The sequence below is a fragment of the Mastomys coucha genome, unplaced genomic scaffold (assembly GCF_008632895.1).
Source record: "Mastomys coucha isolate ucsf_1 unplaced genomic scaffold, UCSF_Mcou_1 pScaffold16, whole genome shotgun sequence".
NCBI lineage: Eukaryota > Metazoa > Chordata > Mammalia > Rodentia > Muridae > Mastomys > Mastomys coucha.
Window position 1 is genome coordinate 37511414 of NW_022196898.1, and position 12504 is coordinate 37523917.

Here is a 12504-nt window from a genome sequence, read left to right on the forward strand (position 1 = left end):
GCTGTCCTGGAACTCACTCTGTAGACCAGGCTGACCTCGAACTCAGAAATCCGCCTGCCTTTGCCTCCTGAGTGCTGGGATTAAAGGCGTGCTTCTCTCTCTTAAGTAGCTTCTCTCTCTTAAGTAGCTTCTCTTTCCTCTCTTTTTCTCATGAGAGCTGGGTATATCCTATTCTGTCAAATCTTTCTCTGGTTCATCTACTGAGTAGAAGATGAATTAGACATCACTTTCAAACATGGGTGCTTCCTTCTACAAATTAACTTTACCTTCACTGTTTGGAATTAAATATGTGTATAAGTGGTGTGTCTGTATTCCAGACAGAGGGATTAAAGTGTGTGCTAAGGGCTGGGCTACACCACAACTTAGAAACAGTTTTTTTTCAGTAAATAATACAATCTTGGGGTTCATGGTATGATCCAATATCCTGAAACAGGCATGCATCCTGCATGTGGCTGGCTATGGCCTGCCTCTATATTTTCGACAGAGTAGGTCACAATGCTTGTATGTTGCTCTGCAATGGGGATAGTGGTCATAGGTAGAGCTCTTGCTCAGTTTGCACAAGATCCTGCATCTGACCTTCCTCCTCCCCAGTGGTAAATATCCTAAAAAGTGGCCAAGTGCCTCAACGAAAAAGGGAAAGTTTGGAGGTAGTACAGGAGTGGCCAGAGAAAAGATGAGGCACATTCCTTTTCTGAATTTGGAGGCAGCTGCTTTGTGGGGTTTCTGGACAGTGCCTGCTGAATATAGATTTGGTTTGTCAGGCCCAAAGGTCCAACTCCAATTCCCCAAATTCCCAAAGGCAGTTCTAATATCCAGAAGTGACTATAAGAGGATTGATTCCTCTAGAATGTGTGAAACCGGCTTCCATCAGCTAAAAGGAATCTTTTTCTTTCCCTCTGGTAGAGGGACATATGACCTGTGGTGTCAGTCATTGCATCAGCTCATGCTGGTATCTGGGCTCCCTCAGGGTAGGATCACATGTGCCTGTTACATACTTCACAGCCCATGCTCACATCCCAGCCCCTCCTAACCTCCTTCCCTACCTTCCTTACAGCCAATGGTCTCCCTCCCCTCTACTCTTCCTTCCTACCCCCCACTCTGCTCACTCATATCTATCTCTGGTTAGTTTCCCTTCTCCCACAGAAAGCCCATGTCCAGTTTGTTGGCCATGTTCAGTCTATTTCTTTCTCTTTCTGCTCTGGACTTTTCTGGATACCTCTGGATATTTTCTCTCTTTTACAATAAAATACAAAAGACCTCCCCTTAACCACACCTTGGAGCAGTCCTGTCAGCGGCTTCTTACTCCCCCACCCATCATTGCATACAGTGTAGGTAACTTGCTAGAAAATTGTTTGGGGGCTGGAGAGATGGCTCAATGGTTAAGACCACTGATTGCTCTTTCAGAGGTCCTGAGTTCAATTCCCAGCAACCACATGGTAGCTCACAACCATCTGTAATGGAATTAGATGCCTACTTCTGGTGTGTCTGAAGACAGCTACAGTGTACTTAAAATAAATAAATCTTTAGGCAGGATTGAGCAGGGCGGACTGGCAGGAGCAAAAGAAAAAGGAAAATCAAAAATAAAAAGTTTGGGCCTTCAAAGAAAAAGATCACTATTCCAAGTGAAGTGTCTGTATAAGGCACACTATTCTGTTTGTTTGTTTTGGTTTTTGTTTGCTTCACCCTTTACTCTTGATCAAGAGACTGAGCTTGAAAGAGTGAACACATAGAAGCAGGAAGTACAATTAGTTTTTCTCCTAAGTCAACTGAAACCTGTCTTTTCTGACCTCCTTGAGCACAAGGCATGCACATGGTGCACATATATGTACGTGCAGGCAAAATACATGTGGCGGTCAGAGAACTTGCCTTCGTCCTATTGAATGGGTCCAGAGATTCAAACTCAGGTGGGCAGGCATGGTGGCAAGTGCCTGTTGAGGTGTCTCTCTGTCCCTGTTTACTAGTTGTCGGAAGTCTCTATTAAGTGCTAATTGCATAAGGCAGTGACAGCCTGTTTGAAAATCTAAGATTGCAAGGAAAGGCTTTCTCAGCTACTTCAGCTTTAAAACAAATTCAGAGAGTCTTTGAATTTTAAAATTGTACCTATGCAGTTTATTTCATTTTAGTTTACTTAAATAAACAGAGGGTTTTTTCCATGGGGGATGCGTTAATGAGACGAGATTGGAGAACACGCAGGAAAGAGTCAAGGACTCTAGATAACTCCTTTGAAAGGGTAACAACCCCCACAAAGGGGAAGGCGGGACACGTTTCAGAACTACAACATCCACAAGGCACTAGAAGGGACATCAGGGTTTCCGGGCAGATCCGTTTCCGGTCCTTTGGAAGCTGACGTTGTTTTCCGGTTGTCCGTGGCCCAGGGAGGTGTTTGGGGTCCTCACGGTGAGTCTGGGAGTCCCAGAAGCTCTGGGGGTGCCCGGTGACCCGGCCTGACCCGCAGCGCGGTGCGTACTGCTGTGGCTTGGGCGGTTCTCCGGTCCCGCGGCTGTCGACGTGGCGGCGGGGCTGGAGCGTGGCGCCATACGGGCTGCCTGGCTGGCAGTGTTTCCCGTGCTTGGGTCGATTGCTCACTTTGCTCTTTTTTTTTCCAAAGATGAAGCTGCTGGTGATTGTGATGTTGGCTCTGTTAGCCGTTAGTCAAGCAGAAGAAGGAGCCAGGCTTTTGGCCTCCAAGTCATTGCTCAACAGATATGCTGTGGAAGGCAGGGACCTGACCCTGCAGTATAACATCTACAACGTCGGTTCCAGGTAACGGCCTAGAGTTAGCAAGCTCCTTTCTGAATTCTGAGCTTCCACGTGGATATAGAGAACATTTTGTTGGGGATGAATTCTCTTTTGGAGTCTTCCAGCATCGAGTGCAGTGAGTGAGTGATTGGGTGAATGAATGAATGAATGAATGAATATATAGAGGGCTTACCTTTGTCGAGGTGCTTTTTGAAAGTGAAGATGTCCTTAGGTTAATTACAAGAAACTGTCTTCCAGCCGGGCAGTGGTGACTCATGCCTTTAATCCCAGCGCTTGGGAGGCAGAGGCAGGCGGATTTCTGAGTTTGAGACCAGCCTGGTCTACAGAGTGAGTTCCAGGACAGCCAGGGCTACACATAGAAACCCTGTTTCAAAATACAACAAAAAAAAAAAGAAAAAAAGAAAAAAGAAAAAAAGAAAAGAAAGAAAAAAAGGAAATACAAAAGAAAAGAAAAGGAAAAAAAAGAGAAAAGAAAAAGGAAATACAGATACAGAATGCACATCTGCCCTTTTACCTCAGGTGCAGACCCCCACAGCTTTCTTTGAAGATCACTTGTTTGTTTTTTTCTTTTCTTTAAAAATTTATTTATTTTATGTATGTGAGTACATTGTCATTCTCCTTGGACACACCAGAGGTGGGTATTGGATCCCATTACAGATGGTTGTGAACCACCATGTGGTTGCTGGGATTTGAACTCAGGCCCTCTGGAAGAGCAGTCAGTGCTCTTACCCACTGAGCCATCTCTCCAATCCTACTTGTTGTTTTTCAGTTCAGAGTTTCTTCGTGTAGTCCTGGCTGTCCCTAGAATCTGCTCTTAGACCAGGCTGACCTCAAACTCAGACATCTGCTTGTGTCTGGCACTGCTTTCCGAGTGCTGGGATTAAAGGCATTTTTATCTTACTTCGCCTATCTAGAATTAGAGGAGGAATAGCTTTGGGTAATTCACTTCTGGATTACACAACTTACTCTGGGGGTTTCTTTGACCAGCAGGTAGATTTTCTGGTTAGTTCCCTTAGTTTTATGCCCCTCACTTGTTTCATTTCCTCCACTTTCCAGTGCTGCATTAGATGTGGAATTATCTGACGATTCCTTCCCTCCAGAAGACTTCGGCATTGTCTCCGGCATGCTCAATGTCAAATGGGACCGGATTGCCCCGTATCCCTTTTTTTATGGGTGGTGAGGGCTGGGAGAGGGGCATGGCCTGGAAAACGGCACGGGAGCTGCAAACAGGCTGGCTGTGTGGCTCGTCTCTTGTCATATTTCTGGAGAGGACGAGGTGTCAGCTGTGTGAGTGTGCCTGCCTTCCTTCCTTCAGGCTGTCAGGCTGTCTGTATCTCCCTGAGCTCCATTACAGAGGCACAGACATTTATAAAGATATCTGTGGCGGCCACAAGTGGACACTGAATGGGCTTCTCTTTTTCATTGCATCTAGGAGACAGACCTAGGTATACACACACACTGGGGAAGAAGCGCTCTATACCTAAGGTGCTTTCAAAGCAGATTCAGTGGGATGTCTTCATGGAGACTCTCCTCTCAGTGAAGTGTCTGCTCTCTGATCTGAACGTTATTGTTTATTTTATTTATTATTATTACTACTACTATTGTTATTTTGCTTTTTCAAGCAGATTTTCCTGCGTAGTCTAGGCTGTCCTGAAACTTGCTGTGTAGACCAGGGTGTCCTCAAACTCACAGAAATCCACCTGGATCTGCCTCCTAAGAGCTAGGACCAAAGGTGTATGCCACCACTGCACTGTGACAATTATTTTTGGTTTTTCGAGACAGGGTTTCTCTGTGTAGCCCTGGCTGTCCTGGAACTCACTCTGTAGATCAGGCTGGCCTCAAACTCAGAAATCCACCTGCCTCTGCCTCCCAAGTGCTGGGATTAAAGACGTGCGCCACTACCACTCGGTGATAGTTATTTTTTAACTATTGAATTACATGATTACTTCTCTCTTTCCTACTTTGTGTATTAAAGTATATTTAGATTTCCTCTGTGTGTGTGTGTGTGTGTGTGTGTGTGTGTGTGTGTGTGTGTGTGTATGTCTGTGTATCTGTGTGTGTCTGTGTGTTCTATATTTTCATGAACTTCAGTCGTAGACTGGGGTGATTTTTCTGTGGGTAAGAGCACTCGTATATTTACAGAAGACACAAGGCTGGTTCCCAACACTCTTGTCAGACAGCTCATAGCCATCTGTAACTCCAGCTCAAGGACTCCAAGATCCTTTCCCAACATGCCTAGGCACTGACATCCATGTACACATGCACATAAACCCATGGAACACACACACAAATATAAATAAGTAAAATCTTGCCGGGCATGATGATGCACATTAATCCTAACATTCTAGATAAAGAACCAGCCTGGTCTGCCAGCCAGCTATATATATAGTGAGACCCCGTCTCAAAAAGAAAATAAGCCAGACAGTGGTGGCACATGCCTTTAATCCCAGCACTTGGGAGGCAGAGGCAGGCGGATTTCTGAGTTCGAGGCCAGCCTGGTGTACAGAGTGAGTTCCAGGACAGCCAAGTCTACACAGAGAAACCCTGTCTCGAAAAACTAAAAATAAATAAATAAATAAATAAATTATTAATAATAATAAATCAAAGATTTAATAAATCAATGAAAGATTTTCTAAGTTGTTTAAAGACGTATGTATTTTATTACTTTTTTTTTTTTTTTTTTTTTTTTTTTTTTTTTTTTTTTTGGTTTTTCGAGACAGGGCGTATTTTATTACTTTTATGAGAGGTCTCTACCCCTTTATTTTCTGTTTAGCTCCTGAATAAAGACATAGGAACTTGGTATTTTATTTACAAGCTGCTGGCACTGGACTGAGCAGGTTCTAAACTATTCTAACCTGGCTAGGAAATGAATAACGAGATAGATGCCCAATAACTGCCAGCTGAGTTCTGCTCAGCTTCTCTTGCCACGCGCTCCTGGTTCATCCTGCCTCATGGCCACATTTCACCACTCTCCTTCCTCTGGTGGTCCCTACCTGAGTTCCCCTACTCAGTCTCAAGGTCTGCCTTCCTCTCTCTCCTCAGTCACAGGCTCTAGCCTTTTACTAACCAGTCAGGGATATTGGGGAGCATTCTTATAGAACACAGTTTAATACAGTGCCCCAAGATGAGGTTGCAGTCTGGACTGGGGCCCAGAGTTCAGCTTCTGAATACACAGAGCTCGAAACTAACCCTGACGTGTTTGTGTATCTCTAGAGAGATGGCTCAGCAGAGGACCCTGGTCTACTCCCAGCATATTTTATATATATTATTAGTATATTATGCCGTATGCTAAATTTCAAAGAGTACATACATATGATATGGTAGGCATGAATGGGATGGAAAGGTTGTTACTGCTTTGTTTCATTGTGTTTCTGAGACAGGGTTTTCTGTGTAGCCCTGAGTATCCTGGAACTTACAGAATCTGGCTGCCTCTGCCTTCTGGGTGCTGGGATTAAATGACTACACCATTACCCTAGGCCTTCATCATCTCTTCTTCCTTAACCCATGGGTCAGTGCTAGCAATGTCTCCCACACAGTGGTCCTGCGTCCTCTCAAGGCTGGCTACTTCAACTTCACTTCTGCCACGATTACTTACCTAGCCCAGGAGGATGGGCCTGTTGTGGTAAGTTCTCCAAACCTTGAGCTGGGTGAAGCTCTAAGTCCCTTAAAAACTCCCTAATCTTCTCAAAATGTATGGGTTGGTTTTTATGCATGTGTGTGGGCATGCGTGTGTGTTGAGTGTCTGTAGAAGCCAGTAGGCATTGGATCCCCTGGCTGTCTCTCCTTACAAACTCCTGCAGAAAATTTCCACAGCAGCTGCTAAGACAGGTTGACTATGTATATACCTGGCCTGGTCCTAAGGAAGTCTGCTTCCAGTCGTAAAGTTCCAGAACTGGTAGTGCACCCGGTGGGAGACCGCAGCTCCTCCTCCCTTGTCCCTTTGCTCTCCCTTTAGTCTGGAATGTGTTGCTTGCTCTCTGTTTTATAGTTGTCCTTGCCATTTCCGATCTCTTTCCCGGGCTCCTCTGTTACTGTCTTTCCCTCTCTTATAAGGTTCTCTTTACCACCCAGACACCAAGTTTTTCTTTTTTTTCCTTCTTCTTCTTCTTCTTTTTTTTTTTTTTTTTTTTTTTTTCTGGTTTTTTGAGACAGGGTTTCTCTGTATAGCCCTGGAACTCACTCTGTAGACCAGGCTGGGCTAGAACTCAGAAATCTGCCGGCTTCTGCCTCCTAAGCGCTGGGATTAAAGGCGTGTGCCACCACTGCCTGATATTTTTTTTTTTGAGATGGGGTTTCTCTGTGTGTAGCCCTGGCTGTTCTGGAACTTGCTTTGTAGGGCTGGCCTCAAACTCACAGAGATCTGCCTGCCTCTGCATCCCAAGAGTTGGGACTAAGGGTGCACATCACTACGACTGGCTGAAATTTTTTTTTTTTTTTTTTTCCGAGACAGGGTTTCTCTGTGTAGCCCTGGCTGTCCTGGAACTCACTCAAGTGCTGGGATTAAAGGCTTGTGCCACCAATGCCTGGCGAGACACTCTAAAGTAGATTAGGAGCCAGGAGAGCTGAAGTTTCATACAGTGGGACTCACCTAGGCTGTAGACCAGGCTGGCCTCGAACTCAGAAATCCCACCTGCCTCTACCTCCTAAGTGCTGGGACTAAAGGTGTGCGCTACCACCACCTGTTTTTTTTTGTTGTTGTTGTTGTTGTTTTTTAAACTTAGTTTGAGACAGATTCTCCTGTAGCCCAGGCTGGCCTTTCTCAAATCCTCAATATATGAATGAGGCCAGCCTTGAACTCCTAATCTTCCGGCCTCAGTCACCCAAGTGCTGGGATTACGAGTGTGAACCACTATGCCCAGCACTACCTGGTACTCGGTGGGTTAACAGACACAAAAGTCAAAGGCTCCCTTGCCATCTGAGAACAGAGTTGCTTGCAATGAGCTCCAAACTCTTGGTCCCTCTTGAAAGCAAAGGAATGTGGATCAGCCCAGCCCTCCTCTGGTAATGTACATTTGGGTGGGGCTTTAAAATACTCAGGACGTTCTTAACACTTCAGCTGGGCCTTGTCAGCCCTGTGAAGTAGAAAAGGCTGTTTTCTCTTGAGGAGTAAGTAAATGATTGCGGAGAACTTGTAACTCCATTATACACCTTGTCTTAGAGACAGGAGTGGTCCCGGGTCTGATGGGTTGAGTTTTGAGTTTAGTTATGTAGCCGGCCTGAGCTATTTAACAGACACTCGCTGTGTGGTGAGTCCCACTGTATGAAACTTCAGCTCTCCTGGCTCCTAATCTACTTTACTTTACAAAATGCTGAAGGGAAGTATCTGTCTGATTTTTAAATTTTTATTTATTCATTTTTGGTTTTTTAAGATAGGGTGTCTCGCCAGGCATTGGTGGCACAAGCCTTTAATCCCAGCACTTGGGAGGCAGAGGAAGGCGGATTTCTGCGTTTGAGGCCAGAGTGCCTGGTCTACAGAGTGAGTTCCAGGACAGCCAGAGCTATACAGAGAAACCCCGTCTCAAAAAAACAAAAAAAAAGAAAAAAAAAGATATGGTGTTTCTGTGTAATTCTGGCCGTCCTAGAACTCACTCAGTAGATCAAGCTGACCTCTAATTTAGAGATCTGTGTATCTCTGCCTCCCATGTGCTGAGAGATTAAAGGTGCTTGTCACCATGCTTCATCTATCTAATTTAAAAGCTTTTCTTAAGCTTTTTGTTTTTGTTTGTTTGTTTTAGATTAATCTGAGAGCTTTGCCTACTTGTTTGTGTGTGCGCTATGTTTTAGATTAATTTGTGCATCTGAGAGCTCTGCCTGCTTGTTTGTGTGTGCACTCCATGCATGCCTAGTGCCTGAAGAGGTCAGGGATTGGATTCCCTGGGACTTGAGGTAGGGGTGGTGGAGAGCCACTCTGTGGGTGTTAGAGAGCCATCCCTCTGTCCCTTGGCATCTTTTGCTTTTTTCTTTTCTTTTCTTTTCCCAGTACCGATGATCAAAGCCCTGACCTTTGTGCTGTGCAAGAGCTCTGCCACTTGAGCTGCATCTCTGTTCTCTAAACACTCTTGCCTGTGTGTGTGTGTTGGTAACTACATCTAATGCTCAGAGCTGTGTGGGCTGGGAAGGCCTATTCTGGGCCCTGCGACCTGTTCTGGCCTGTTCTGGCTTGTTCTGGGCTGTGCAGGCCTGTTCTGGGCAGTTCTGGGCTGCACGGACCTGTTCTGGCCTGTTCTGGATGAGGTGACTTTGAAGCTTGCCTTCACACCTTCTGTTTTCTTCTCCAGATCGGCTCCACCAGTGCTCCTGGACAGGGCGGGATCCTCGCTCAGCGGGAATTTGACAGAAGATTCTCCCCCCACTTCGTAAGCACTTAGTATTTGCCAGCACCAAAAACCTGGTTTCCCTCTGCTTAGCCTTTAGTAGAGAGATGCCTGACTTAGTGTTCTGTGTCACTTGAAGGCCCCAATAGATTCAGTGGGAGTCACCAAGTTTTGGGATAGTTGAGTGTTATGCACCACTGGCCCAGCTGGAGCTTGGAGAGAATTTTTCAGAGCAGACTAACCACTGAATGATGGAATTTAGTTCATCCAGAGCTCCAAATGAGACACAATCCGTCCTGTCAGATGGCCTGGGGGCTGAGGTTGTAGCTGGGTTGGGAGAGTGTCTGCATGCTCAGGGCCCTGCTCAGGGCCCTAGGCTCTAGCCCAGCTCTTCATGGGAAATGAAGGCAGGGACATGAGGAGTTCATCATCAACCATTTAGTCAGTTTGCAGCTGGCTTGGCTACAGAGATATAGGAGCAACAAAATTCCCCTGATGGCATACGGGACTCAATAAGGCGCTGAAGGGGAAGCTCTGGTCAGTCAGGCCTTACACTGGGCCCTGGCTGGGCTGCAGTCAACACCCCCTGTCCAAACTTTGAGTCCAGGGAGGGGTTAGCCAGGCAAAGAAGAGCTGAGTGAGGAAGGACAGACTTTGAGAACAGCTCAGACTGACTCAAGGCCTGGTGTGAGCCAGGAATGACAAGTGTTTATAACAAGGAAGGTGAGCGATGTGAAGAATGAAGGAGATAGCCCAAGGTCAAGACATCCCTCTTAGGGCATCCCCCTTCTCTCCTTTTTTTTTTTTTTTTTTTGAGACAGGGTTTCTCTGTGTAGCCCTGGCTGTCCTGGAACTCACTCTGTAGACCAGGCTGGCCTGGAACTCAGAAATCTGCCTGTCTCTGCCTCCCAAGTGCTGGGATTAAAGGCATGCGCCACCACCGCCCGGCTGGCATCCCCCTCCTCAAGCACTGTCTACAATTTGGGTGAGGTGAGGCTTTGGCTGCACTGCTTGAAAAGGAGAGACTAGTCGTAGAGAGCCGTTTTGTCTGAGGGGAGAGGCTGGCAAAGTCCTGCTTACCTTCTGGGCCCTGCTGCTCCCTTCCCACCGGACCATTCCCTTCTTCCTTATCTCTCCTGCATCTGTACCCAGACTCCTAAGCAAGCCCTTGTTTTCCTCCACAGCTGGACTGGGCAGCCTTTGGGGTCATGACCTTGCCCTCCATAGGCATCCCTCTGCTCCTGTGGTATTCCAGCAAGAGGAAATACGATACTCCCAAACCCAAGAAGAACTGAACGCTGTTTCCTCGGCCCCTCTCTCCCAAGAAGCCAGGTGTTTTCTGGACTCCAGAGGGTGTCAAATGTGTTCTCTGGCCCTTGGCCTGCGGCTGTTTTGTCTCAATCCTATCCCGAATTCAACCAGAAGGGCCAGGCCTGGAGGTTCAAAAGGGCCTCCCTGTTGTCACTGAAGCCATACAGACAGGACGGCCTTTCGCCACAGCTTTGGGGCTTGAGGGTCCCACCAAGGTGCTGTTGGTATATTATTAGCAATGTGAACTCTTTGGGGTCCAGGAGGGGCCCTTTGGATACTGTCTGACACCCCTGTCCTCTGGCAGCTCCTCTCAAGAGGGTAGAAGATTATGGGGGCTACACAGGCTCTGCCTGGTTTAGGGGCACTTACCAAATGGATTTTCTAATAAAAACAAATGCCATACTCATGTGTTTTGTCTTTCGGGAACAGACAGGTCATTTGGAGCCCAGGTCTTGAAGCTCTAGCTCCTGGGGTTAGCCAGAGGGCTTTCTTGGCCTTGAAGTGTAGTCTACTCCCAGAGATGTGCCTGATTCATTTAAAACCCCTGTGCTCATCTTTCTTGCTCATCCATCACTACGGAGTCCTCATAAGCCTTCCTCACTGGCTCTCTACAGCTAGAGATGATCCTGATTTATTTATTGGCCTTTCTAGCCCACTAGTCTAACTCAGTGGCTCTTGACCTGGGGATTGAAGAACCCTTTCACAGGGGTCAAATATCAGATATTTACAATTCATAACAGTGGCAAAATTGCAGTTATGAAGTAGCAATGAAAATAACCTTATGGTTGGGAGTCACCACTGCATGAAGAACTGTATTAAAGGGTCACAGCATTAGGAAGGTTGAGAACCACTGCTCTAAGTGGTGGTTTCTAGGGATGGAAGGGATGGTTCAGTGGTTAAGAGCACTAGCTGCTCTGTTGGACTTGGGGTCTATTCCCAGCATGATGGTTAACAACCTCTATCTAACTCTAGTTCCAAGGGATCCAATGGCTTCTTCTGGACTCTGCTGGAACCAGGTGCTTGATCAGTACACAGAGGTACATGAAGGAAAAAAAACTTCATATACATACATTTTTTAAAATTAAGTTTTAAAAAACTAAGTGGCAGCTCTGGGGCTGGAGTGATGGCTCAGCAGCAAAAGCACATACTGCTCTTGCAGAGGTCCCAAATTCAGAAACTAGCATCTATGTGAGGTGGCCTTAAACTCAGAATAAGTGGACCTAACACCCTCTGCAGGCACCTGCATGTGCAATATACCTATAAATAAAAGTTATTAAAGGAAATGGCTTTTGTTGAGTTTGAATTTATTTTTTTTTGTGTGTATGTGCTAAGATGGAGTCTCCTTATTGCATAGCTCTTGCTGTCTTGAAACTCCCTTTGTGGACCAGGTTGGCCTCGGACTCAACAGAGATCCACCTGCCTCTGCCTCCTGAGTGCTGAGATTAAAGCCCTAAACCAAATGCCCAGCCACATTTTCTTTGCAGGCCAGGAGGAAGTGCTGGGTTTCCTGCTGAGTTGGACCCTCTAGGAGCCAGTGGGAAAAGCAGCTTTGGCTTTTACAGAGTCGGTTTACAGTGGCTTCTCCACTGTAAACTGACTCTGTCCAACCCAGGAATGCCGTGGTCTGAGAAAGGCCTCCCAGGCAGGAGGGGAGCCCAACAAACACTGGCTTTGTTTCTGCTACCAAGTTTCCCCTTTAGATTCCGCTCCTCAGCTCCCCTGCCTAACCGGTTTAACCTTTCCTTTACCCAGCCGGGGGAGCCTCTGGGTCCCTGAAAGATGAAAAGAACTTGGAGACAACGGGAAGCTCCAAATGGGGTGGCCCTCAGGCAGCTCACAGCTTTCCTTCAGGCCTTGCAGCTTGGACACCCCAGCGCCAGCCAGGTCAGAAAGCAAGAAAGATGCTTGCTCTTGTTCATCATGTTCTGGTGGAAACCTGGGAATGCTCAGACTGGGTGAGCAGGTGTGTGTGTTTGGAGAGGCCAAGTAGGGAGTGCATTTCATAGAGAGGCTCTTGTCTAGTACTGAACCTTTCCTTTTCAGAGAGGGAAGCCCTGTTTCCCGTGTGTGCTCTCTCCTGGAGTTACAGAGTTAAGTCACAGGAGGAGGGCGCTCTCCT

The 12504-nt window shown here is 46.6% G+C and overlaps 1 protein-coding gene across 1 annotated transcript; it reads left to right on the top strand.

Annotated features, from left to right (window-relative positions):
* Nucleotides 1-2285: 2285 nt before the first annotated feature.
* On the top strand, nt 2286-10791 carry Ssr2 (signal sequence receptor subunit 2). The gene is made up of 6 exons (XM_031374404.1): nt 2286-2397; nt 2609-2763; nt 3817-3915; nt 6274-6382; nt 9039-9116; nt 10259-10791. The coding sequence occupies exons 2-6, from the start codon at nt 2609-2611 to the stop codon at nt 10367-10369; spliced, it is 552 nt and encodes a 183-aa protein (XP_031230264.1). The 5' UTR covers nt 2286-2397; the 3' UTR covers nt 10370-10791.
* The last annotated feature ends 1713 nt before the right edge of the window (nt 10792-12504 follow it).